Source organism: Myotis nattereri, assembly GCF_964212035.1.
Source record: "Myotis nattereri genome assembly, chromosome: 9".
Taxonomy (NCBI): domain Eukaryota; kingdom Metazoa; phylum Chordata; class Mammalia; order Chiroptera; family Vespertilionidae; genus Myotis; species Myotis nattereri.
In genome coordinates this window covers 19,397,248-19,424,446 of record NC_138084.1, presented here as the reverse complement: position 1 = coordinate 19,424,446, position 27,199 = coordinate 19,397,248, and the positions used below count along the sequence as shown (strand labels likewise).

At 43.9% G+C, this 27,199-nt stretch overlaps 1 protein-coding gene across 1 annotated transcript; it reads left to right on the top strand.

The window, feature by feature from the left end:
• Nucleotides 1-1,432: 1,432 nt before the first annotated feature.
• LOC308524775 (uncharacterized protein) lies at nt 1,433-25,339 on the top strand (the record flags this gene model as incomplete). Its single annotated transcript, XM_081099321.1, is given in 5 exon segments — nt 1,433-1,790; nt 1,793-2,363; nt 5,710-5,789; nt 23,331-23,356; nt 24,380-25,339. Coding segments are annotated over 5 exon segments (1,995 nt in total).
• Nucleotides 25,340-27,199: the final 1,860 nt, after the last annotated feature.

Below are 27,199 nucleotides of genomic sequence, written 5' to 3'. Positions count from 1 at the left end.
TCCTACTGCCTTCAGTTGTTTCCAGTTAAAACATTGACCTTAGTTCTTTGGTTATAATTTTGCTGAGCTGGAGTTTTCATGTTTACTATAACTCCCTGTTCCCCCAGACAAATATTTTTCTCAGTTAGTAGTCAATAATAACACACACTTTATTTTAACTTGTTTTATTTCATTTTCTCTTCCTGGATTATCAGTCCTATCAATAGAGAGAGATCAGGAAAGTCCAGTCTTCTGACATTTGCTTAGCAGGCCCCCATCAAAGCATCAGAGCCTCAATGCCCGAAGCATCTCCAACTGGGTATGTTAGTGACTTGCATACTTACAACTGTGGTAACAACGCACCACAAACTAGCTTGAAACAAGAGAAAGTTATCCCCTCACAGTTCTGGAGGCTCCAAGTCCAAACTCAAGGCGTTGGCAGGGCCACGCTCCCTCTGAAACCTCTCCAGTTCTGGATGCCTGCGGCATTCCTTCATAACTCCGTCTCTGCCTCTGTTCCTCACATGGCCACCTGCCTCTGTGTCTGTATCTTCACACGTCACCTTCCTCCCTGATCTCCATTTGCACTTCTTACAAGTTCACCAGTCATATTGGATTAAAGACCCAACCTAATTGAGCATGATGTCATTTTAACTCGATTACTTCCGTCAAGACAGCATTTTCAAATAAGGTCACATTCACAGGTATAGGGGTTAGGACTTCAACATATCTTTTTGGGAGAAACAGTTCATTTTATAACACCAGGGGAAATGACTGCTCTAGTGAGGCACATTCCATTGTGATGATGTTAGTCTTGACTTCCTGTGTCCCTGGGCTCAGGGACTGAGCCATTGTCCCCAGATATGGTCAAATTGAGACTTTCATGAATTCCCTCTCTGGGACAACATGCCAGATCACAACACCCGCTAATGATGCTAGTTCCCTATGGAAGAAGATTATAACTGTAAAAAATATATCATTATTAGAATGGACTAGGTTCTAATCCCACTTTCCTAATGTACTAGCTCTCTTACCTCGGGCAGGTTGATAATCTCTCCAAATATAAATGGGTCAGGAAGTAAGTTAACACATGACTCATAATAGGTGTCCCCTCCTCAGCTCCCCTAGCACTGCCCACTCTGCGGGCATCAAAAGGGTAATAGCCAGAGAGAAAGGGGTTGAAGGCAGGTGGAAGCAGGCAAAGGAGGGGAGGTGGTAATGGGGATGGAAAGAGACTTTTCTTGAGGTAATGGATGCACAACGCAGTGTGCCGATGATGTTTCATTGAGTTGTATACTTGAAACCTGGTTTTGTGAACCATGTCACCCCAATAAATTCAATTTAAAAATAATAATATGGATTATAAGAAAATAGCGGGGAGGGGTGGGGCAGGAACTGACCCGAGGCCTGCTCTAAAGTACAAGCTTGTCTTATTTGCTCTCTCTGCAGTGCCATGTGCACCTCAGTTGAGAACTGCACCCAGGTCACCTGGTTCCTCCTGCTGGGGCTCACAGAGCAGGAAGGGCTCAAGGGCATCCTCTTTGTACTCTTCTTGTTCATCTATTTAGTCACCCTCATGGGCAACCTGGGCATGATTATCCTGATCCACACAGAGCCACAGCTGCACACGCCCATGTACTTCTTCCTGAGCATTCTCGCCTTCATGGACTCCTGTTTCTCCACTGTGGACACCCCCAAGCTGCTGGAGAACTTCCTCACCTCAAGTCAGTACATCTCCTTTGCAGGCTGTGTGGCCCAGATGGCCCTCATGACTCTCCATGGTATTGCTGAGTGTCTGCTCCTGGCCATCATGCCTATGATCGATTTGTTGCCATCTGCCACCCTCTCCTCTACCACACCATCATGTCACAACGTCTATGTTTCCAGATGGTGGCAGCCATCTATACAGCTTCTATTGCCAATTCAGCTTTGCTAACTGGGTACATCTTCAAGCTGCCCTACTGTGGCCCCAACGTCATTAACCACTATTTCTGTGACATCCCCCCAGTGCTTCAACTTGCCTGTGCAGACACTGCAGAGGTTGAAACCATCGTCTTCTCATCTTCTGCCCTGATTTTCTCTTTTACCATCACCATCATCCTGGTCTCCTATGCCTACGTCCTGGTGACTATCTGCAGAATGCATTCCCCAGAGGCTCAGAGCAAAGCACGCTCCACCTGTACCTCCCACCTCACCATTGTCTGCCTTTGGTATGGCACCATCATCTTCATGTATGCTCAGCCGAGCTCCCTCAATTCCATGGAACAGAACAAGTTCGTATCTGTCTTCTACACTGTGATCATCCCTATTCTGAACCCCCTGATATACAGCCTGAGGAATAAAGATGTGAAGTCTGCTTTAAAGAGGAGATACTTTGGCAAGCTGCCTTATTAAACAAGCACGGAACATTCTATCCCAAGCCACAGCATGGTAGCCACAACATAGAGAATGCATAATATTAGCACATAGATAGAGTGAAATATGTGCCAGCACTTCCATGAGGATTAGAAGAGTTAATGTAGCCCGGCCAGTGTATCTCAGTAGCTGAGCTTCAACCTATGAACCAGGAGCTCACAGTCGATTCCCAGTTAGGGAGAGGTAAAGAGAGATAGAAACATCAATGATGAGAGAATCATTGATCAATTGACTGCCTCCTGCATGCCCCACACTGGGGACCGTGCCTGCAACAGGCATGTGCCATGACTGGGAATCGAACCGTAACCTCTTGGTTCATAGAGTGATGCTCAACCACCGGCCAGGCAACAAAATTTTTTTTTTTAATTTAGTTAACATGAAAATTTGATGAGATTACATTTTAAACTCCATACTCCCAGTTTCTCTGGGGAGAAAATTTAAATGATCACTCCACCAGTCCCATGCTCAGCAGAATCATTTGGTGCCAAGACAAAGGTGTCTTTTTAGACAAGACACAGATTTTCCAATTGTCCTCCCCACCCCAGTGATCCCCTCCACTCTTTTTAGAGAGTCTGCTGCCTGGTTACCATGCCCTGAGCTTTTCCTAATAGTAGAGACATTTTATTCTATTCACATCTCTAGCAAAAGTGGGGAGGGGGGAACATGACCCTAGCAGTCTACATTTCAAGAAAAATAACAAGTGCCTAGAACGATGCCTGGCACAGAGAAGTTTCTCAAACAATACTCTTGGAATGAGTGAAGATAATATTTATTCTTTGGATGTGAAGAATATCCCCATAAGTATGCTATGAGCCCTTCCTCGCCCCCACCCAAAAAAAAAAAAAAACAACCAAAAAAAACTATGCCCTTGTAGAAAGAAAAAACTACCTTTTTCATTCATGTAATGTATCTGAGTGGTCTTTATAGACATTAGAGTTTGCAACCCTTGGACCAGGGAGAAAATTCTCAATGCCTCAGTATTATCCTATAAGCCTGTCTCAACCTCATTTTCCAGGGATCACCCCACAGTTCCCACCAAATACCTCCTCTGTTGCCAGAGCCAATGACCTGGTTCAGCCCAAACAGATCATGTATTTGTATGAAGCTCTTCCTTTGATCACGTCTTCCCCAGAGCCTGGAGGGTCATTCCCCAATCCATTTGTCAGCCTGAAAAATCTTTGTTATCATTCCAGTCCCAGCCTAAATGTAACTTCTTCTGGGAAACATTTCTGACTCTCACAGATAAAATTTATCATTCCTTTCTCTGTGCTCTAGCCTGCCTTTGTTAAAGAAAAAAAAAAAATCAAATCTCAGAAATCAAAGATTGGGTGGCTAAGTGAAAAAAAAAATTACTTTCAAGCAGGGAGTCAAATCTAGCACAGTCTAGAAAAACTTCAGATCTGAAGATGGGGAAGGAGAAATGGGCTTGTTTTCTAAAGCCACAAGACCATGAACTGTCCCTTTCCTGAGTTAGGAAAGCAAAGTTCTGGGGTGTTAGTGACTGGCTGCTGACAAGTAGGTTTGATTTTGGTTTGGGTTTGGGTTTGGGTTTTGTTTGTTGTTTTACAATACTATTTTTTTTTTTAAGAAGGCAAGTGCATTTATATGAAATGAAGTACATGGTTCAACACCACTTGAATTCTTTCTTTGCATCAGTCTTTTGGAGTATAGCAGGATTAGTGCCTCTGTTAGGTTTTTACCTAATGAGAATTTTTTTACCCAAGCACTGTTGACAGTATTTAATTATTATGGCTCCCAACCAGGGATGATTTTGCACCACAAGGGGTGTTTGGCATGGTTGGAGACAATTTTGGTGGTCACACTGCATGTGTGTACATAACACACATAACAAATAGCATAACAAATAGCATAACAAATAGCATTTGAAGGCCAGGGATGCTTCTAAACTTACAATGCATGCAAACCCCCACAACAAAAAATGATCTGACCCAAAGTGTCACCATGCTGAGGTTGGGAAACCCTGCTCTAACCCATTTGCAAAGGGCAGTGAGTTGGAACTTGCTGCTTGTTAGGGCATAGCCTAAAAAGCCTCTCACAAACCCAATGTTTTTTAAAAATTCATGCAGACTTTGTATTGTGCTTTTTTAAAAATATAATTCTTCATTGTTGAAAGTATTACATATGTCCCCTTTTGTCCCACTTTGACCTCCTCCGGCCGGCCCTTGCCCACTGCCCCAGGCCCTCATCACCCCATGGTCTGTGGCCATGGGCCATGTATATATGCAAACAAGGTTCTTGGTTGATTACTTCCCACCCACCCATCCTCCCCCACCTTCCCTCAGAGATCCCACACTCTGTTCCATGCATCCATGTCTCTGGATCCACTCCGCTCATCAGTTTATTTTGTTACTTAGATTCCACATATGAGTGAGATCATATGATACGTGTCTTTCTCTGACTGACTTATTTGTATTGTCTTAATATGAAAAAGAATGTCACAAACTGCTTACCATCAGCCTAGGTAAAGTTCCTGCTAGAGATGGGTGCTGCGGTTCTGCGTGTCCCCAGCACATCATTTGTAGCCCAGGAGGTGAAAATCTGACTTTGAGAAGCTTGGGGCTAAGGTGAGTCAGTCCCTGTACCCTAACCAATGTCTACCAACCTGAGCTAATGAACCAGACCAGGGACTGGCCCGGTGGACACCTAGGTTTAGAGACAATCTGGCTTGGTTGGAGGTGGTCTTCTGGGTGAGGTGTGGCATCCAGCTGCCTCAGCAGGTACATGAGGTGCCCAAATCAGGAGGTACAAGTGCAGTGTCCCTTGTCAACGGGCAAGGAGACCAAGTCAGAGGGCTGATTATTTACCTCTACACCAGCACTCACAGAGGTAGATGTGATCCATGAAAGAAGTGAGCCAACCAAGCTGCATGGGCTCAGGAAACAAGTTGCAGAGGCAAAAGAAAGGCCCTTGGAGCTAAGAGAAAGGTAAAAAATACATGGCTGGGGAAAGAAGAGGAGAAAAGACAAGTGTGTGCTAGGGAGGACACACCTGGGGAATTAAGGAAGTGGGGAAAAGCATAGGTGTTCGCGGAAGAGACAGAAGGAGAGAGAAAAAGAGAGAGCATGCTGGGTCCTTCCTCTTCAGGGCTTTTATCCGGAGGGCACAGGGGAGAGTATCAATAGACTATTCATCAGCTTTCCAGGGGTGTCCCCTCAGAGTGGTGGTCTCCACTGACTGGCCAATGCCAGGGCAGGCAATCACAGTCCTGGCCGCAGGCCCTGAGGCCCACCATCGCATTGCCCCGCTGGCCTTGCTGCTTTTCTGGGCCTGGAGCTGAAACACACTGCGGCCTAGATGTCATCTCTGGTTTGACGAGAACTCTGCCTCTGTGGTCAACAGGCACGAGGCTTTGTTCTTCAGATTATTTGATGCCGGTCAGAACTACATTGTCTTGAGGACTTAATGCTTAAGGGAGTGGCCGTGCAAGGGCTTATATGGGAATCACATGAGGCTTTTCTTCAGCCTCCTGGTTCCTCCTCTAAGGGTGTCTGCTGCATGACTAGCAACATGCCAGGGGAGGAAAGGTCAGGGAGGATCCAAACGGCATGACCAGCAATAGGCCAGGGAAGGAAAAGTCACCCAGGGGTTGAGGTCCCACCTTACAATTGTCTGCTGCTAGGCATCCAGGGCTTTCCATTCTGGTGATCTTCTGTACCCAGCTTACTGTTCCTACTCGGCTCATGTCTACCTAACTACCTACTACAGACAGGCAAGGTCAGAGGAAAAGAATGAGCAGCTAACCACCACCCCTCTGGACCAACCCCCCTCCAGACCTCTCTCCTAGAAGGCTTATCTCCAGTGGGGAGGTCTCTATGTGGGGCATGGGTCAAGTGAGTCACACCTGGGAAGGAGAATGTCTTCTCTCTCCATCAGGATGAGTTCAGGCAGGCTTGGGAGTGCAGGGGAAGGGCCATGAGTCACTAATGATCAAGAAAGCCAAGGAATGGGAGAGGACAGAGCAGACTCCTCTGCTGTGTCAGTGTTCACAGCCTCCCTCTTGACCCATGTTCAAGGATACCCAAGGCCTTTCTGAGTCAGGATAACTAGGAAATTCCTTGACAAGTGGAATGGGGAAACTGGGACAGGTAGCTGAACAAACTGGCTGAGCAATTTACAGCCAGATATAGAAGGTCACCAGGGCAGAAAGCTCTGGGTGCCTAACAGACAAAACTAACACCATACCTCACTCTCAGGGTGGTCTTTCCTCCCCTGGCATATTGATGATCATGCAGTTTAGACACCCTGACCTTTTCTCTCTAGAGATAACATCTGGCCTCAGTTGTATTTCAGCTCCAGGCCTAGAAGAGCAGAAAAACCTGGAAAAGCTGATGAATATCCTATTGAGATCCTTCCCTGAGAGACCTCCCCTAAACTCCCAGCCTTTAAAACCCTCAAGTCAGAAAGACCCAGTGCACTCTCTCCCTCCCAGCAGCATGCCCCCCTGCCTTTCCCTCCCATCTCTTCTTTCCCCACAGGCATGCATCTCCTAAACTCTAAGGGATCCCAAGAGATTTGCAACCAAGGGAGCAATGGGCAGCTCCAGCTTGCCCTGGGATAACTCCCTGAACCTATCTCCAAGGCCCCCTTTTCTCTAACTTCTCAGTGACCTGACAACAACCCCCCCTGGTTTCTCTCCTGTTGCTTCTTCTATCCTAAGCCCTTCCTTGTTTCACTGTCCCCAGCTTTAATACACATACTGTCAAAATCACCTGGACTCATATTGTGAACTCTTTCCTGCACAAAGGAAGAACCCACACACTACAGGCCCGTCCAAGGCAGACACACTCCAGCCAGGGTCTCTCAGCCTTGACACTATTAACACTTGGCGCTGGATAATTCTCTGTTGGAGGCTGTCCTGTGCAGTGTGTTTAGCAGCATCTCTGGCCTCTATCTAAAATGCCAGAAGAATCTGCTCCTCACCCAACAGTGACAACCAAAGATGTCTGTCTCCAAGTCCTCTGGGGATAGGGAGGAATCCACCTGGTTGGGACCTAGGAGGGCTTGCTGGCTCTTTACCCCTTTCTTATGCAGAAGATGGGTGGGCTCTTAGCCTTTCTAATCTCCTCTCCTGATGTTGCCTCTTCCTAGCAATTCCTGAAGATTATCCCTCAGGCTCTAATTACCTCAGGGCTTGATTGTGGCTGCTTTCAGGACAGTGAGTGAGGAATAAGTAAAGATGAGTTTCCAAGGTTTAGAGAGGGAAGGAAGAGCCAGGAAGAGACCCGGAGTCCCTGTCCTATGGTAACCGAAAGCCCTGATGAACTGAGACAGCGCTCCCCAACCGAAACATAATGCAAGCCGCAAATACAGGCAACATATGTAATTTAAATTTACTAATAATTACATTTTTTAAATTAAAATAACTAGGTGAAATTAATTTCAATAATATATTTTAGTGAACCCATATATCAAAAATATAGTCCACTTCAACATGCAATCAATATTTAAAAACTACTCAAGATATATTTTACATTTTTTTTTCATACTAAATTGTTAACATCCAAAGAGTATCTTCTACTCACAATGTATCTCATTTGAACCAGCCACACTTCAAGCTCTCAGTGGCCATACTTGACTAGTGGCTACCATTGGCTAGTGGCTCATATTGGACCCAGCAGGACTAAAGTCTTAGAGAGAGTGAGACTTACTCCTGCCCCCTTCCCAGCACCAAGGAGCTTCAGGAGGCCAAGACTTAGCTACCCAGTGAGGTGATCTGTTCAAGAAGATATTTGTACTTCAGAGATACCCATTTCAAGTGGCCCCTGTCCCATCCAAAACTGTGACATCCTCTTGGGCAGAAAAACACAGCAGCCTCCCAGTTGTCTCCCTGGGCCTTTCAGACACTAAGACCTCACTCATTTTACTCCACACCCCTTAGCAGGAAGAAAGTTATAAATCCTCCGGGTGCAAATTAGCTTAACCCCGCCCTATACTTACACTTTCTTCCAAGTACCCAGTCTCACATGCCCTGCTCCTGCCCGGGATTGTTTGATCATTGTTGGCCTAACCAAGACTGCAGATCCAGGAGGCCCTGTGGGCCCTGCCTTTGGTGCCATTATCAAGTCTCTAGCCTTTCACCCAGTTCTGCTTCCTGGTAGACATATACCATGTTCAGCTGAGCTGGGTGACTCTTCAATTGATAAAGTCCCATGTCTTATGTACAAATACGTAATTAAGGCACCATACCTAGGATTGGGGCCCTCAATGGAAATTTATAGCTTCTCATAGTGGGTGGAATCCTCCCCTTTCTTTGTTCCGCCAGGATATGCATCCTAAAATCAACTCACCCTGCCTCAAAGAAAAACCCTGCAGGGGCTTGGATGGGAAAAGATAAAATGCTGAGGCTGGGCCCTGGCTGGTATGACTCAGTTGGTTGGAGCATCGGCCCATACACCAGAAGGTAGCAGGTTCAATGCCCAGTCAGGTCACATGCCCAGTTTGTTAGTTTGATCCCCGGGTCAAGGTGGGAGGCAACCACTCGATGTTTCTCTCTCACATGATATTTTTCTCACTCTCTTTCCCTTCCTCTCTCTAAAATCTATTTTTTTTAAAAGCCTACTAGATCACCAAATTGTCTGGGGATAATTTTCTAACACTGCTAAGTCTACCATACTGACGGAAAGTGCCAGGCTGATAATGCAAATCTGATTATCTAAGTTCCCAGCTCCAAACCCTTCACTGAGTCCCCGTGTCCCTCAGGGGAGAACTCAAAGAGAATTGCATACCTGTCAGGCTTCTCATGATCTGATCCAGGTTGATTTCCTGGGTTGTTACTCAGCAAGCCCAGTCTCAGACCCTTCATTCCATCATCACTAAGTTTTTAGCTGCTCCCCAAGCCAGTCTTTTTCCCCCATCTACATATGCTACCTATTTGCGTGGAACATTCTTCCCCCTCCATTCAACCCAAGTTGTCATTTTCCACAACAAGCATTCCTGACTTCTACCATGCAGCTTGAGTCAATCCCCCACTTCCATATGTGCTCTCTTAGTCCACCCGCATCTCTTCACACAGTATATTATAATTATCGCCATAGCACTTTTCTTCATTCCTCAAGGAACACCCACCTCTTCCACCAGTTTCAGTCTCCAGCAACTATTTTCTTTTACAAGACCCTGCCCAGAGGTAAATTTCCCAAACCAAGACTTCGGGCTCCTTACCGGCCCAGACCATTCCAAGGTCCCGGGAAGGTCAGGTGTTTTTTGTACAAACTTAAAAAGAAGACATTAGCCACAATTGGTCAATGGGGGGGGGGGGGGGGGGGGCGCGCGCAGGGGAAGGAGACATATGTACTACTATTTGTAATACTTTGAACAATAAAAAAATAAATAATAAATTTAAAAATATATAAAAAATAAAAGCAAAAAAATAAAAACAAAAACCACTGTGTTTTTTTAACCTCAATTTCCCCTTTAGCACACTTTCCCTCCCACTAGAGTGGCTGCAGGCAAGGGGAGGCCCAGCTAAGGGGTAGCTGAGGTAGAAATACACTATGCTTGTGTTTACTGCATATATCTATGTGATTTGTAAATTTTTTATATTTAGTTATGTTGTTGGTAATCATCCCAGTGGAGAATGGGTTCTAGGGGCACTGTACCGACTCACCCAGCATTGATCATGAAAAGGCAGAGCCAGAATTCAGACCATGGCGCTTACAGGGCCCACAGCACTCAGATGCACGTGAGTTTGAAATGTACAGAGCCAAAAGATAGCCTGTGGAAACCAATCCCAACCATCAGAGCTAATTAATACAAATATCGTGCAATTTTTTAAATTTTTGTAATGTTTTAGTCAGCTTTAGAACATTTTTAATTTGTTGAGATTTATTTTCTCATTCATTCCAAGTATCATTTTTTATGTAGTCTTCCATTCATTTTCTTAATGAGCTTTTTTCCCAAAATGATCTAATCATCAAATTCCACATAACTTCTATTTATCCCTAAACCTATCCTCATGGCACAGCTGACCCGAGTTGGAGCCCACAGTCTCTCACTCAGAAATTGGAAGGAAGGATCCTGTGTCACTGGAACTGCAATATGTGAACTTGGGAGCCCTGAGGTAACCACATTGCTCTCTGTGGAAAGCTAGAGGCAGAGAATTCTCTCCACTTTCCTGCCTACTGATTCCTGCCTTCTCCCTTCCGGTGGGGTCTGTTTTAGTTATCCATTGCTGCATAAAAATCACCCCAAAAGTTAGCAGCTTTAAACAACACACATTCATTATGTCACAATTTTGCAGGCCAGGAATCCCAGAGTAGCTGAGCTGAGTGGCTCTGCTCAGCCAGAACCCTACATGTTGTTGGTGGAAATATAAATTGGTATAGTCATTATGGAAAGCAGTATGGAGGTGCCTCAAAAAATGTAAAATAGAGCTACCTTCTGACTCAACAATCCCACTTCTGGCTACATATCCAAAGGAAATGAAATCAGAATTTCAAAAAGATAACTGCACTCCCATGTTCATTGCAACATTATTCACAATAGCCAAGATAGGGAAACAACCTAACAGATGAATGGATTAAAAAATATGAAATATGTCTCTCTCTACATAAATATTAACAATGTGAGATATATATATATATATATGAATATTATTCAGCCTTTAAAAAGAAGGAACTCCTGCCATTGTGACAACATAGGTGAACCAAGAGGTAGTATGCTAAGTGAAATAAATAGGTCAGACACAGAAAGACAAATGGTCACACTGTATGGTCTCACCTATATGTGGCATCTAAAATAGTCAAACTCACAGAAGCAGAGAGGAGAATGGCAGTTGTCAAGGGCTAGGGGGGTGGGCAAATAGAAAATGTTAGGGAAGAGGCATGCAATTTCAGTTATGCAAAATGAGTAAATTCTGGAGATCTAATATATAACACTGTGACCATAGTTAACAATACTGTGTTTTCATGCTAGAAATTTGCTAAGAGAGTAAATCCTAAGTGTTCTTACCACTTTATATATAAACCATGTGAGTTGATGGTTATGTTAATTATAGTGATTATTTCGCAGTATGTCATCAAATTGTACACCTTACATATATACAATTTTTAATTGTCAATTATGCCTCAGTAAAGTTGTGGGGAGATACCAGCAAGAGCTGCAGTCATCAGTCATCTTGAAGCTCAACAAGGGCTGGAGGAGCTGCTGTCCATGTGGCTCATTCACATGGTTGGTAGCAGGAGGCCTCAGTTCCCTGCCATGTGGACCTTGCCATAGGTCCTGTGGACTGTTCTCCCAACATTCCCCCGAAGTGAGTGATCTAACGAGAGAGCAGGCTGGAAGCCACAGGCCTTTTATAATTGCTACTAGAGACCCAGTGCATGAAAATTCATGCACTGGGGTGGGGGGGTCCCTCAGCCTGGCCTGCCCCCTCTCACAGTCTGGGAGCCCTCAGGGACGGGAGGCGACCCGGTGATCAGGGGAAGGCAACACCCCCATCACACCTCTGCTGGTACCACTGCTGGCAGTGCAAGCCTCGGCCGGCCCTGGTTACTTGAGCCTCAGGCGATCCTGGGTGGCTGGGCAGCTGCCATCTGAGGCTTGCCTGCACCTTGGGCCCACCCTGGGCAGCTGGGCAGCTGGGCAGCTGACATCCAAGGCCGGCCCTGGGCAGCTGGGGGGCTGAGAGTGGGTCCAGCCTCACCATGTACCTGCTTCCCCCCCTCCCCCACGGCTGGGCTGAAAGGACTGTGGAATTCTGGCAGCAGGCAAAAGGAGCGGCCGAACCCACCCTCAGGCGGGTCCAGCCACACCGCATGCCTGCCACCCTCCTGCCCCCCTCCCCAGCAGGGCTGAAAGGACTGGGGGACTCCGGCGGGGCTGAGGGGACTGGGCGCTGCCATCTTATGGCTATGGGCACTGCCATCTTTTGTGACAGCATGATGGTCAATTTGCATATTCCCTCTTTATTAGATAGGATGAGTTGAATTGTACCCTCCCCCAAATTCCCATATTGAAGTCCTAACCCTCAGAATCTCAGAATGTGACCTTATTTGGAAATAAGGTCTTTATAGAGGTCATCGGGTTAAAATGAGGTCATTATGGTGTGCCTTAATCCAATGTGACTGATGTTCTTATAAAGGGAGAACTTTGAATACAAAGACAGACATGCATACAAGGAAAATGCTGGTGATTAAGGCAGAGAGTGAGACAAACACCAAAATATTGCCAGCAAACCACCAGAAGCTGGAAAAGAGACAGATTCTCCCTCACAGGGAGTGACCCTGCTGACACCTCCATCTCAAACTTCTAGCCTCCAGAACTGTGAGACAATACATTTCTGTTAAGTCATCCAGTGTGTGGTACTTTGGTGCAGCAGCTCTAGAAAATTAATGGAAGGGCCAAGTCTCAGAAGTCACACACCATAACTTCTTCCAGATTTCATTCACTGGGACTGAGACACTAAGCCCAGCCCAGGGGAGGAGAATTAAACTACAGCTCTTGAAAGGAGGACCATAAGTGAATTTGAAATTCATCACCAAGGCCATGAGATACCTCTGTCACCTGATGATAAATCCTCTTCTTTTGTTTAAGCTGTCTCAAACTGGATTCCTCAGTGCTGCATTCATATGTGTTTATTAAACATTTATATGTCACTCTTCTCTAGTAAGTTTTGGAGGATAAATTTTGAAATTCTGCCTCCCAGGAAACTAATCTGAGACTGGGAATATCTGCTCCAAAAATTGATAAATACACTAATTATGTCCAAATAACAATACTTTACCCTTGGATCGCACTTAGGACTTCCTATGGCCTTTCCCAGTGGATACCTACTCCAGAAATCTGTGGTAGAGACCAACTGAGAGAATGGCTGTGACGTTTCCAATAACATGAAATGTTATTTTCTCTAGAGATGAGTCATTCAATAGATAAGCAACTGCTGTTCGGTTTTTATACCCCTACAGAAGGGCAAAGCACTTTTCATATAACTTCATACTGTCATGCATTCAACAAATAAACATGGTCTACTTTGTACCTCATGCTGGAGTTAGTGTGATGAAAAAGAAAGTCCCTGCCCTCCAGGAATATAGAGTCATGTATTAAAATAGTTACCAGATTATGTGTCCCAACTATCTCTGGATGGCTGTGCCTGTCACCATTCACCTTTCTAACGTGGGCCTGCTTACTAAGAATCCCCCTTTTCTGGGCACTGGATAGAATAGTGAGGTCAAGAGCCGCTGCCTTTGAGAAGTGGCTGTTCTAGCAGGGACCAGATGGCCAGCGGAACGAAGTTGTCTGAAGTTTAATTTTAATGTGCTATGAATACTTTTTCCCTTTGCCTGCTGCAGGGATCTGGGCCAAAGACTGAGTGGGTAACAGCAATAGAGAAATGAAAAACTAAAAATGACAAACAAGGGACACAATGATACATTCTCACTTGAGAAGAACTGAGAAAGGACCGCAGGCAGTTAATGTGGGTGTATGGAAATGCTATGCAAATGTGACATACAGGCCAGCTCCAATTATTACAGTCTTTTTATTTTACAAACCTGGGTGTTGGTTCACTGAGAACATTCACCTAGGATCTACTGTGTGAAAATATTGACTGCTAACCTCACTCACCTTCACTATCCATGTGACCTGGTGATCACTGATGAAACATTTTTTTCCATTCTGGCCCTTAATGTCTCATTTTACATGACAGAGTTGGATACATAGTTTTCAAGGTGTCTTCCATCTTTTACACATGTTCTTAGTACACAGAGTAATAATTTCATTTGCCCTCATTATATTCAAGACACCCAGCCCAGGAATTGAATGCTCCTAGAAAGTCTAAATCATGGTGAATGTACGGGAGAAAGGGAGAGGATAAAAAACAAAGTTGTGGGGAGAATTACCTGGAGAGGAAAGGATAGGAAAAGGTAGAAAACTAGAAATGAACCTGACAACATGGTTGTAGAAAACCATCCACAACCCCCTCGCTTCCTTAGAAATGCAGAGCCTTAGGTAATCTGTTCTCTCCCAGCAGGAGCACATGCCACAATGCTACATATATATTAGGTTCTCAATTTTTTTTAATTTGTTGAACTGAGACAAACTGAAATTCATTCCATTGAAGTTATTGTCTCTATAGCTAGGGAAATTCCCAATACTAGAGTGTCTGAGTAGAGGTTTGTTGCTCACCTGATGAGGATGTTGAAAGGTAAATTATACATCAGCCAATGCCTTTTGGAGGGACCCCTGATGCCCCTTCCAAGTCTGTGATTCTACATTTCTATAACAATTTATTCAGATAAGATTGAATTTAGTTTCTTGCCACTCTCAAAATTTAGGCTGAGACACACTTGAGTCTTTATTTGCAAATCCTTTTGTAGCCTGCTCTTTCCCAGTTCCAACCACTTCCTCCTATGTCCAATCCCCAGTCATCCTTTCTGGCCTAATTGGGGGGGGGGGGGTATCAGATTCCCTGGTCCTGTGCCCCTTCTGCGTGGCTATTAGTCAATTTCAATTTACTTTTCTGTTTCTTTCATTTTCCCCAAAGTCATTTCCTTCTATTATTCAACCAATAAATATTTATTGAGCACCACGGTGTACCCTGCAATGTTTGGAACTATATGGAATACAGAACTTGAAAACACCTTGGTCCCTGCCCTCCAAGGTGCCTATATTTTGACTGGAGGGGCAAAACTGCCACATGTTTGGTAATTAAAATGAGCTTAGGGCAGTTTCTAACCAATGACTAAGAGGCATGTACAAGGGAAAGTGCTGTAGGATTTCAAAATAAGGAAGTATTGCTTTCAGTTAGAATGGTCTAGAAAAGGGAAAGTTTAAATTGGACATTGAATTATGGGAAAGATGAATTTGATTTGGGAAGAAAGAAAGCCATCAGAAGCTTGAAGAATAAAACAGGAATGAGAGCGGAGCATTACTTGCAAAGCCCTGACTGCATGAGCACAGGGCCAGTCCATGCCTGATGAGTTTAGCACAGAATAAACCGTGTTTCTGAAAGCTGTCATCCTCAGCATCTTCAGTTCTTGAGGCTGTAATCCAGCCACGTTAACACTGAGGGCTGTTTATGACTGAGGGAGAACGCATTTTGTAGTCATTAGCTCTCAGAGGCTTATTGCAGATACTTCCCACACTCAGCTCCATCCTAGGAAGGAAGCATATGCTGGCAGCTGTGAGCATTATCTGCAGGAAGGTGAGCAATCAGCCAGCTAGAAGAGAAGACGGGGTGGGATAAGAGAGAAAGGTAGATGTAGCTGAAAGGCTGAGGCGACAGGCTGTAAGAAAGGTGGAAAAGAAGAGGCGTACCTGAGATATTATTTTTAGGAAGCAGAGACGTGTTTAGACAAATTATTTGCAACTTGCTATCTATGGCACTGCGCCTTTTCAGCACCCTCGTGAATGGACAGCAGCGCTTCCCCCAGGCTTGCTCTTCCCTGGAGATAATCATCTTGTTCCAATTCTACCTCACAGTTACCTTTTTCTTCTTCATCCCAATCCCATTTGCACCCCAAGGAAAATCTACTCTATTAGGATGCAATCAAATAGGTTACTCTTTTTGTCTTTGTTTCCAGGAAGACAAAATTATATTCAGCAATTGGTAAATCTAAATTGCAAGGCATAGTCAATATAAGCTATCATTAACTGGAAACTTGCTATGCACTAGGACTATGCTGCTACACACTATAGGTGCTGTATCTCATTTGGTTCTCTCAACATTTCTGTGAGGTAGGGATTTTCAACTCACTTTACAGATAAGAAAGCTGCTAATCATAGCATTATGTAATTAATCCTAGGCTACACCACTAATAAATATCAAAATCAGGATTTAAACCTGGTTTAAGTGATTCCTAAAGCCATGTTAGTGTGGACACCAAGATTTTATGTGAGACACAAGTTAAATTTATTTTAATGTTATATTTTTAATATGCATTAAAAATTAACAACTGTTATATTAAATCCAAGGATTTTAGGAGTGTTTTTTCTTAAGGTAGAGCTAGATTTAGTTAATTTTTAAATGAGTTTTTAAAATATTAAGTAAATATCACAAGTAGCATGTAGATTTAGCAAACATCACAACTGACTTTTAGAAAACATGGCACTAGGCTAGACTTTATATTAATAAATGATATTTCTGGAAATGTATCCAATCCTCAATCTTTGAAATGTCACTATAGCATATAATTTCCTTATAAAATGCATATCCAACAAAGGCATGCTGAGATGCAAATGCTGGGGGCTCAGCTAAATTCAGTCACTGGAAAGTGACTTACTCCAAACACCAGCGGGATAGTGCAGGTGGTTTGAATTCCTTTCTCAGCAAAATTTCGAGTTTCATCTCTGATGAATTTTTAAGGTCATGGAACTGCACATGTTAATTTGATGAGTTCCTAGAGTTCCTAGAGTCCTAGAGTTCCTTAGCTCCTCCCAGGCTCTTTTCCTGCTCCTTTGGGTGTCTAAGATAAAGGACTTATCTAAGGCAAAGGAACCATGCATTGTCCCTTGCACAGGGTAGGTATTCAATAGATAGCTATTAAATTAATAAACAGCCCTAGCCAGTTTGGTTCAGTGGATAGAGCGTCAGCCTGCCAACTGAAAGGTCCCAGGTTCGATTCCAATCAAGGGCACATGCCCGGATTGTGGGCTCAATCCCCAATAGAGGGCATGCAGGAGGCAGCTGATCAATGATTCTCTCTCATCATTAATGTTTCTATCTCTTTCTCCTTCTCCCTTCCTCTCTGAAATCAATAAAAATATTTTTAAAATAATAATAAATAAATAAAGTGATGCCTACATAGGCATGAATGAGTGAATAGTAGGTATTATATGTAAGTAGAATTTAAACATGAAGGAGAAGATATTCAAAGTGGATAAGAGAAAGTTTCCATTTCTCTTTCATAGAGAAAGCAGCATAAAGATAGACACCAAATCCAACCAGCTCAGGGTTTTTGACCCTCCACTAACATCAGTGGATTAAGAAGTCACCTGCCTCCCTTACCAATCTGAGCCCAGTGTTGCAGACCCAGCAACCACCCCTACTCCTTCTCCCTTGCCAGCCTTAAATTATACATGCTTAATAAGCCAATAAGCTAAATACTTTCTTTCCCAGTTACCTTTATGGTGAGAGGTGACCATATGATCTACTTCCGGCCAACAAACCTTCAGGAAAAATTAGCTACCTGGCCTCTGGGAAAGATATTTGTTCACTGATTAAAAGAAGTCTGCCACCACATGGCCAGCATAACTCAGTGGTTGTATCGACCTATTAACCAGGTTGTCACAGTTAGATTCCCATTCAGGGCATAGACCCAGGTGGCGGGCTGGGTCCCCAGTAGGGGGTGTACAGGCGGTAGTGAACCAATGATTCTCTTTCATCATTGACTAGAGGCCCAGTGCACAAATTCGTGCACCAGTGGGGTCCCTGGCCTGGCCTGCAGGATTGGGCCAAAACAGGCTCTCTGACATCCCCCAAGGGGTCCCAGATTGCAACAGGGTGCAGGCCAGGCTAAGGGACCCTGCCTGTGCATGATCGGGGCTGGGGAGGGACACTGAAGCTCGGTCAGCCAGGGAGGGACCGCAGGAGGGCTCCAGAACGTGTCTGGCCCAGCTCACTCAGTCCCGATTGGCCAGACCCCAGCAGCAAGCTAACCTACCAGTCAGAGCATCTGCCCCCTGGTGGTCAGTGCACATCAGAGCGAGCAGTTGAGTGGCCTTAGCATATCATTAGCATATTACGCTTTGATTGGTTGAACGGCCGACTGGATGACCAGACACTTTGCATATTAGGCTTTCATTATATAGGTCAGTGATGGCAAACCTTTTGAGCTCAGCCTGTCAGCATTTTGAAAAACCCTAACTTAACTCTGGTGCCATGTTACATATAGAAATTTTTTGATATTTTCAACCATAGTAAAACAAAGATTTATATTTTTTATATTTATTTTATATATTTAAATGCCATTTAACAAAGAAAAATCAACCAAAAAAATGAGTTCGCGTGTCACCTCTGACACGCGTGTCATAGGTTCGCCATCACTGATATAGGCTGTTTCTATCTCTCCCTCTTCCTTCCTCTCTGAAATCAATAAAAATATATTTTTTAAAAAGGAGTCTGCCACCAAACTAGACATAAATTGTTTACATTTTGTTCCATTTATATATATATTATATAACATATACACATGACAGACAATTTATATGAAATTTTTTCCAAACACAAAACACTTCAGTGAGTAGTTCCTAAGAGTCAGTGACTCTCTTCCTAGCCAGTACAGTTATCCAAATCAGAACAGTTTACAGTGATTTAGTACTATTATGTAATAATCTACAGCTAATATTCAAATCATGTCAATTGTCTCCAAGATGTCCTTTATATTTTTCCCCATGTACCCACCCAGAGATTATTTAAGCCCAATGTTCTATCATTTCCTTTTTTTAATGTCCAAGTATGTCCTTTGATTAATGCTGATACTTTGCTGGTGCCCTGCCCTGTCCTGCTCTTGGTCTTCCTGTCGGGTAGTGCAGTATCATCATGAGCACCCCCTGGACTAGACATGCCTCAACTCTCTGTGACTCACAGACCCACAGCCACGCCCCTGCAGTGGCCTCAGCTGAGTCCAGCATGACGCAGTCTCAGGCGAGGTGTCAGCTGACAAATGAATAGGGAGGAAGCTGGCCCCTTCCCTCGAAGCACAGTCAGAGGAAAAGGAGGGGAAAAGTGACAACTGGGAAATGATCAGTGTGCGTCTCTGCTTCAGGTGAACAATTCCCTTGGCTCCTCCTTAGGCCCATTGGCATTTCCTGTGTTTGGAAGTTAGCTTCATTGTTAAAAACATAATTTTTGAATTGTTAATATAAATAATCTACCCATTCTGTTAACAAGGCCCCCAGTGCCTCCTCAGATGACTCCTTAACAGCCTAAGCCAGGAGAGCTTCCAAAAATGGGTCAGACCCCAGAATCCCTGGCCCATGTGCCTCCAAATCCCCTGGTGCCCCAATACTGTAGAGACACAAAGTGAGGAACTGAGCCCTAGCCCTATCTAACCCTACACCCACACTTTGTGAAGCTCAATGTCACCAATTTAAACAGCATTAGAGCCCAGGACAGGCCCTTGTGTCGAGCAGAGAAGCCCCCCTGGGTCAGTTAGAAATAACTGGGTAAACTGTCCCCCAAGGTCTCTGCAAGTTCCCAAGGGGAAGATGACTTTTCTTCAACCAAACCTCAGCATCCTGGAAAGAGATGGGAAGGCTCTACGTACTCCTGCTGAATCTTCCTGCTGGCAAAAAATGAACCGAAAGTTCAACTCCGCAAGGGGACTCTAGCCTCCCTCCTCCTCAAGACCAAAGCATGTGACCAAAATTTATAGGGGAAAATCTCTTCTTCCCTGAGGTCTGAACCTCCCAGGACCCCTGGAGAGGATATGGGGGTAGGGGTGGTTGAGGACCTCCCCAGAGCCTCCAAAGCCACGTGGGACCAGGAGGCATCTAGCTAGCTTTATAAACTGACAAGACGGGGAGGTGTTCACAGCTCTGGTCCCGAGTATCACATTCTGTTACCCTACGTGTGTGCCCTGTCATCAAGTCTGGATGAGTGGCTACCCCAGAAACAGCTCTGAGGAGGAGAACCTGATGGACACAGGCTGGAGTGAGAGTGAGTCCCAGAATTTCCCCACGTGGCTGGCCCAGAGGATCTTCTGTCTCCACTGCAGCTGTAACAGGCTGGGGAGCACCATCTGCTAAGGTTGGTATTTCTCTATTAAAAAGTCTACTAAGTCCCATCAGAGTTGATTCAGAAAGCTGAGGTTGCCTGTTCTTTCTCTCTCCCAAAATCTACCCCATCCTGCCCCATCTCCTACTCTGTCAGCCTTCAACATTTCCTGAGACCCCCACTGCCTTCTATGTTATCAGATTGTCGTGGTATTGCAGTGCTTGTGTGCAACTCACCCTTATTTTATTTAATAAAGCCCCCAAAGTGCAAGAGTAGTGACGCTGGCAATTCAGATATGCCATAGAGTAGCCGTAAAGTGCTTCCTTCAGCGGTTCTCAGCCTGTGGGTCGCGACCCCTTTGGCGGTCGAATGACCCTTTCACAGGGGTCGCCTAAGACCATCCTGAATATCAGATATTTACATTATGATTCATAACAGTAGCAACATTACAGTTATGAAGTAGCAACGAAAATAATTTTATGGTTGGGTCACAACATGAGGAACTGTATTTAAAGGGCCAGAGGTTGAGAACCACTGCTTTAATTGAAAAGGTGAAAGTTCTCAACTTAATAAGGAAAACAAAAAATCATATCTGAGGTTGCTAATATCTATAGTAGGAATGAATCCTTTATCCATTAAATTGCCAAATTTATAAATTAAATTTTATAGGTATAGGAATAAACATGGCATTTATAGAGTTGTGTACTACTCACGGTCCCAGGCATCCACTGGGGGGTCTTGGAACGTATCTTCTGCAGCTACAGGAGGACTACTGTATCAAGTGCCTACCCCTTTTCCAGAAGTGTGTCATTGACACACATTGTCTTTCAGCCCTCACAGAAACTGGGGAAAATGAGGCTCAAAGAGGTTGCGTAACTATCAGGTTTCCTACTTTTTTTCCAATGCACCTTTTGCCTAGTAAATGACTGAGATTAATTCTCACTTGAGGCTGTTGCACTTCCCCATCTCCTCCATGGAGCCCCGCCTTCCTCATTCCTCCTGGCCCAGCCCTGCTCCTCCTCTCTCTGAAGCCTTCCCAGATGACTCCAATCGGTTCCTACTGCAGAATGGGCACTAACCAACTTCACTCGTGGCAGGAAAGTGAGGCAGTCTCTCAATAGAATTTCAATATCCAAAATGGCCTAAGCCATGTCTCACGCAATTTTGAAAATTGTTGTTTAAATACTTTAAACAGCTGTAATTGTTTACTTTTGAGCAACCACAAATGTTCAAATACTTTCAGACAACAGTAGTTGTTCAAAGATTTGCTCTTCATTGGATTTGAAACTTAGAAGAGTCTCTTGTTTTCAGAAGTTATAATGTGAAAGGGAAGCAAAACAATCTCGTGGGGGCTATGGGGAAGAAGGACTTAGAAATCTTGACAAAGCCCTGCTAAACAATTCTCTATACATCTGTGTAAGTAAAATGCCACTGCCTCAAAGATAATTCAGTTGGGTAAGGGAAGGCTGACTAGAAGGGCTGAGGGTGGGTTCACAGGATTTATGGAAGAAACCAGGAGGCACTTTACAATCTGAGAACCTCAGAGTACACCTGTAAGGCTGTTGGTCAAAGTCACCACAATTGAGACTAACTGAGAGTTGAGCCTCTGAAGGAATTGAATGACCAGCTGGGAATTGGGATGAGAGTAGTAGAGGATTAGAAGGGAATGCAATTTGGACCATGGAAAGATGGTGAGAGGTGGGAAGGTGGGGAGGAGGACAGAAAACCTTATTTACTGGAGAAGAAGATCCATGCGCTCAGCCTAAATACAATGCTGAGAGTGACTCATGTGTGTGTGTGTGTGTGTGTAGGGAATTGAGCTGCCATCCTATTGGAGAAAAAGGAAAAGATTAACAATCATTGTAAATCAAAGACTCGTGGACAAGAACTAAACCTTTAAGAAAGTTAGAAAAGAAGGACTAAACACAAAAGATACCTGAGTGGAGAAACGAGTACAGGGCAGGAAGTTGACTGCTAGGTTAAACTTCAAGACTGACTCATATGACAGGATTCTGCCATACCACCAGGATCCTGACTTTTAGGGTTGCATATTCTAACCTTTACAGTAAGCAGAAGGTTGGTCTGTGAAGTGAGGATGGGGTGTTCTAATGAATTCTGTAAAGGGGGGTGGGGTGCTCCAATGAATTCTACAAAGTCCCATTATCACAAGCCCAGCTCTGGGAAGGAGAGGTAGCGGAGCAGAAGGTAGAGTCCTGAAACTGACCAGTTCTTCTAAGGCCACGGTCCCCAAATTGGGATTGGATACCCCTCAGGGTAAGTGAAGAACTTTCAAAAGGTTCATAGGCAGAAGAATTTTAAAGGAAGCAATTTCCAGAACCTCAGTGTCTACTGACAAAAACCAATGCTCATGAGAGTTTATCTGTGATGGGGGTAATGTATCCTTTATCATCATCTTTTTCACAATTGCCCTTCTCCCATTTTGAAAAGAAGTGCTTCTAACCCATCTGGAATTTCAGTATGTCATTTCACCAGCCTACAAAACTTCCAGGCTCCCACACAGAGATAATCATAAATAGGTGCTGAAAAAGTAAATTACTTTAATGACTGCCTATAAAATCCTTTTTAAGTCAGATGGGAATCTTTCAACAAAATGGAGGGAGGATCTTCCCAAATTGACCAGTGATGGAGCGTTTAAAGTAATTTTTGATGCTACATCACTATGTGATTCTTGGCATTAACTAACAAGGAGTTCAATGAATTGATGGCATTATCATAAAAAAAAAACCTCCTTATATTCCTGTCTATTCATTTATGTTAACAATGTTTCTCAGAACTTCCTGCTTTATGGACAAAATATTTGAGTGTCCAAGGTACTCATAGATCCTTGTGAGCTGGATAGACCCTCCTAAACTTGTCAGTTACAATCAGGTGTAGAGTCTCCTTTGACTAGACAAATTCACATGTATTCTTTTTGTGTTGCCTGGGACTACACTGGCACAAAGATCCACAGGAAGTTCAGGGAAGATGCACTCACTCACTGTCAGATTGTCAGGACCAGATGTGATCTTAGACGTCTTCCATTCCAAGCCTTGACTTTGCCAATGAGGAAGCAGAAACCCAGATAGAGGAGAATTGTCCAAGGTAACAAAGCTAATTTTAGGCAACAGAGCCAGAACTAATAGGTCTCCATTCAGTCACTCCAAGTGCTCTTTCTGTCATACCCTGCTCCTGTGACAACCGGTGGAAACAAGGCTGTTCCATATTCTTCTGCAAAATGGCACTACATTTCCTCCTTGTCCTCTAGATAAACTGTTTGACATGGATGAAGAGGTCAGTGAGGTTTTCCTAGGACTGATTTCAGGATGTACCTTGAAGAGGAAGGAGATGAAGTGTAGAACAGAGAGGAAAGTATGGGGAGGGAGGGCATTTCAAGTCCTCCTATGAATAAAAATAGTGGAAGATAGTCAAGCAAGCACTAAACCATCATTTCTAAGATGGTGATGTCCCAGGTGACAGTCAACTCTATAGATTATCAAAGGACAAAATGATTATGATATAGAGGAGGGGCTGCCCTGAAGTTTAAATAGAAGACAAAATGAGTATTGATGCATACTACAACATGGATGAGCCTTGAAAACATAAAGTGAAAGAAACTAGACACAAAAGGTTACATGTTATATGAAGCTATTTATATGAAATGTCCAGAATAAGCAAATCCACAGAAACAGAAAGTAGATCAATGGTTGCCAGGGACTGAGGAAGTGGAAAATGATAGGGCATGACTACTAGTGGGTATGGGGTTTTCTTTTTTGGGTGATGAAAATGTTCTGCAATTAAGTAGTGGGGATGGTTGCATACTTGTGAATATACTAACAACCACACTAACTTATTCATTTTTTAATGATGAATCTTATGTGAATGATATCTTGATTTTTAAAAAGAAAGAATGAATTATCAAATAGAGTCATAAGCCTATTTGTCAATACAGGCATACGACATTGGGGAAGGAAGCCTTACATTTATCAACCACCTGCTGTGTCCCAAACATTCAAATATTTTACTTTTTTTTTTAGGCCACACAGCAACCCTGAGAAGTAGGCATGTTTTCTTCATTCCACAGATGAGAAAACTAAGGCTCATAGATCTAGTTTATTCAAGGTTACACAACCAGTTAGTGCCATAGTCAGAATTAAGGCAGGTCAGCCTGCCTTCACAGCCCATGAAGTATCTGCCCACTATAGCATGATACTTCCCTTTAGCTTCTTGTGGCTGTTCTCCCTCATTCCAACTTGCACAGTGGTGGGCATGTTTGAGTAATACTGTTTGGGTGATTATCAATTGTCACCTCTGCAGATGACACCTGGAGAACTAGCCCTTGCCAGTGGCAACTACACCCCAGTTACCCAGTTCATCCTGCTGGGATTCTCCAAGTATCCAGGCCTCCAGGAGCTTCTTTTTGGAGCCTTCCTGCTCATCTATGCCATGACAGTGGTGGGCAACCTGGGGATGATGGCGCTCATCCTCACAGACTCCCGTCTCCATAGCCCCATGTATTTCTTTCTCAGTGTCCTCTCTTTCCTTGATATTTGCTACTCTTCTGTGGTCACACCCAAGCTGTTGGTCAACTTTCTGGCCTCTGATAAGTCCATCTCTTTCAAGGGCTGTGTGGTCCAGCTGACCTTCTTTGTGGTACACGTCACAGCTGAGAGCTTCCTGCTAGCCTCCATGGCCTATGACCGCTTCATGGCCATCTGCCGACCCCTCCATTACAGTTCTGTCATGACCACGGGGACCTGTCTCCAACTGGTGGCTGCTTCCTATGCATTGGGTGGAGTTAACTCCGCTCTCCAGACTGGGAATGTCTTCGCCCTGCCTTTCTGTGGGCCCAACCAAGTGACACACTACTTCTGTGACATCCCACCTCTTCTCTACCTGGCGTGTGCCGACACAGCCACAGCAAGGGTGGTCCTCTACATCCTCTCTTCTCTTGTTACCCTTGTGCCTGCTGCAGTCATCCTCACCTCCTACAGCTTGGTCTTGGTGGCCATTGGGAGGATGCGCTCAGCAGCTGGGAGGGAGAAGGCCCTTTCCACGTGTGCCTCCCACTTCCTGGCCATTACCATTTTCTATGGCACCGTGGTTTTCACATACGTTCAGCCTCATGGATTCACTAGTGATATCAGTGACCAAGTAGTGTCCGTCTTCTACACCATCGTAATACCCATGCTCAACCCTTTCATCTATAGCCTCCGAAACAAGGAGGTGAAGGATGCTCTGCAGAGGAAGCTCCAGGTCGACATCTGTCCCTGCTGAGCCCTGCAAGGTTGTTTGTTGGCATGAGAAAGGCATAACATCTTCCAAATCACATTCTACATTGACTTAACCAAGAGTAGCCCTGGTTTTGAAGGAAGTGGAAGAAGTGAAGAAGAAACAGCAAATACCATACTCTGTCAAGAGCACTGCAGTTTTTAAAGTATCTTTATATCCATTATCATATTGGATCTTTGTCACCATATTGGGAAGCAGCATTGTTATGATGATTGCATTTTATGAATGAAGGATACTTGACTCAATGAAAATAAATTAATTACCTGAAGTCATACAGTTAGTGAGAGAATAAGTGTTTGACATCAGAATTTCCACAGCAAAACCAAGGAAATTTCAATTACACCACAGCCACAAGTTAAATCTTTTATTGGGAGCTCATCCTAGCTTTCAAAAAATATCAGACAAGGGCCAGCACAGTCCTTTCTGTTTTGCACTGACGTAGTGAACTGGGGATAGGCTAGGCTACATGTGGCTCCGTTTTTTAATTCCTGTTCCAAAAAGAAAGATGACTGGGACATAACTGTCCTTATTTCTTATTGCTGCTATATACTACTGAGATGTTCCATTTAATAAAACCTCAGGATCAGGTTTTATTCCTTATACATACAGATGTTTTCTAGCCAGATGTATGCACGCATCTCATTATTCTCGGGGCGGGGGGGGGGGGCAGCGATTTGGGCAGTTACAGCATTATATAAGACACTGTGATTAGGAAACTGATTCAAAAATATTATATTTGGCATGAACATCTTTAAATATACATGAAATGTGGTGAATATATGTGATTTAGAGAATTACACAAATGAAGAAGTTGAACTTGACCTAACTTGGGGTTGAACACTGGACTGGAAGCCATGCTCTTACATGAATATGAAGTCCCAATCTGAACTGAGTCAGCCTCACCCTGAGAGTTGTGGATCATTGAAAAGGCTTCTTTCAGATTCAAATTAAATTTTTCTAAATACAGAAAATCCTATTACAAAAACAAGTTTATCACAGAATCATTTTTGAAAACAAAATAAAAATTAGAAACAACCTAACTGTTCAAAGATGAAAAAGGATGAAATGGTTCATCCCCCAGATGGACGATGATGGAACCACTAAAAATTATGCTTGTGCCCTAACCGGTTTGGCTCAGTGGATAGAGCGTTGGCCTGCAGACTGAAGGGTCCCAGGTTTGATTCTGGTCAGGGCATGTACCTTGGTTGAGGGCACATCCCCAGTGGTGGGGGTGGAGGAGGCAGCTGATTGATGTTTCTCTTTCATCAATGTTTCTAACTCTCTATCCCTCTCCCTTCCTCTCTGTAAAAAAAATCAATAAAAATATTTTTTAAAAAACAAACATCCACTTAAAAAAAAATTATGCTTGTGAAGAAGGACTACATGATCACATGGAAAACAGCAGCCAGAACCCCTAGAGTGATTGCAGAAATGTGGGAAAAATGAGTGGCGCCCTAACTGGTTTGGCTCAGTGGATAGAGCAACAGCCTGTGAACTAAAGGGTCCTGGGTTCCATTCCAGCCAAGGGCACATGCCAGAGTTGCAGGCTCGATCCCCAGTAGAGGGCATGCAGGAGGCAGCCAATCAATGATTCTCACCTTTGATATTTCTATCTCTCCCTCTCCCTTCCTCTCTGAAATCAATAAAAATAAAAAAATAAAATATAAGTGGGGGGTGGGGGGGAAGCAGGAAGAACACTCAAAAGTGTAAATAATGGTTGTATTAGAGTGATAGCATCATGGGAAAATGTTTTTCTATTTTTCTCAAAAATTTTCCAAAACTTTTGTGATGTCATGTTTAATTTTGATACTTTATTCTAAAATCAAATAATTAAAGAAATCCTTT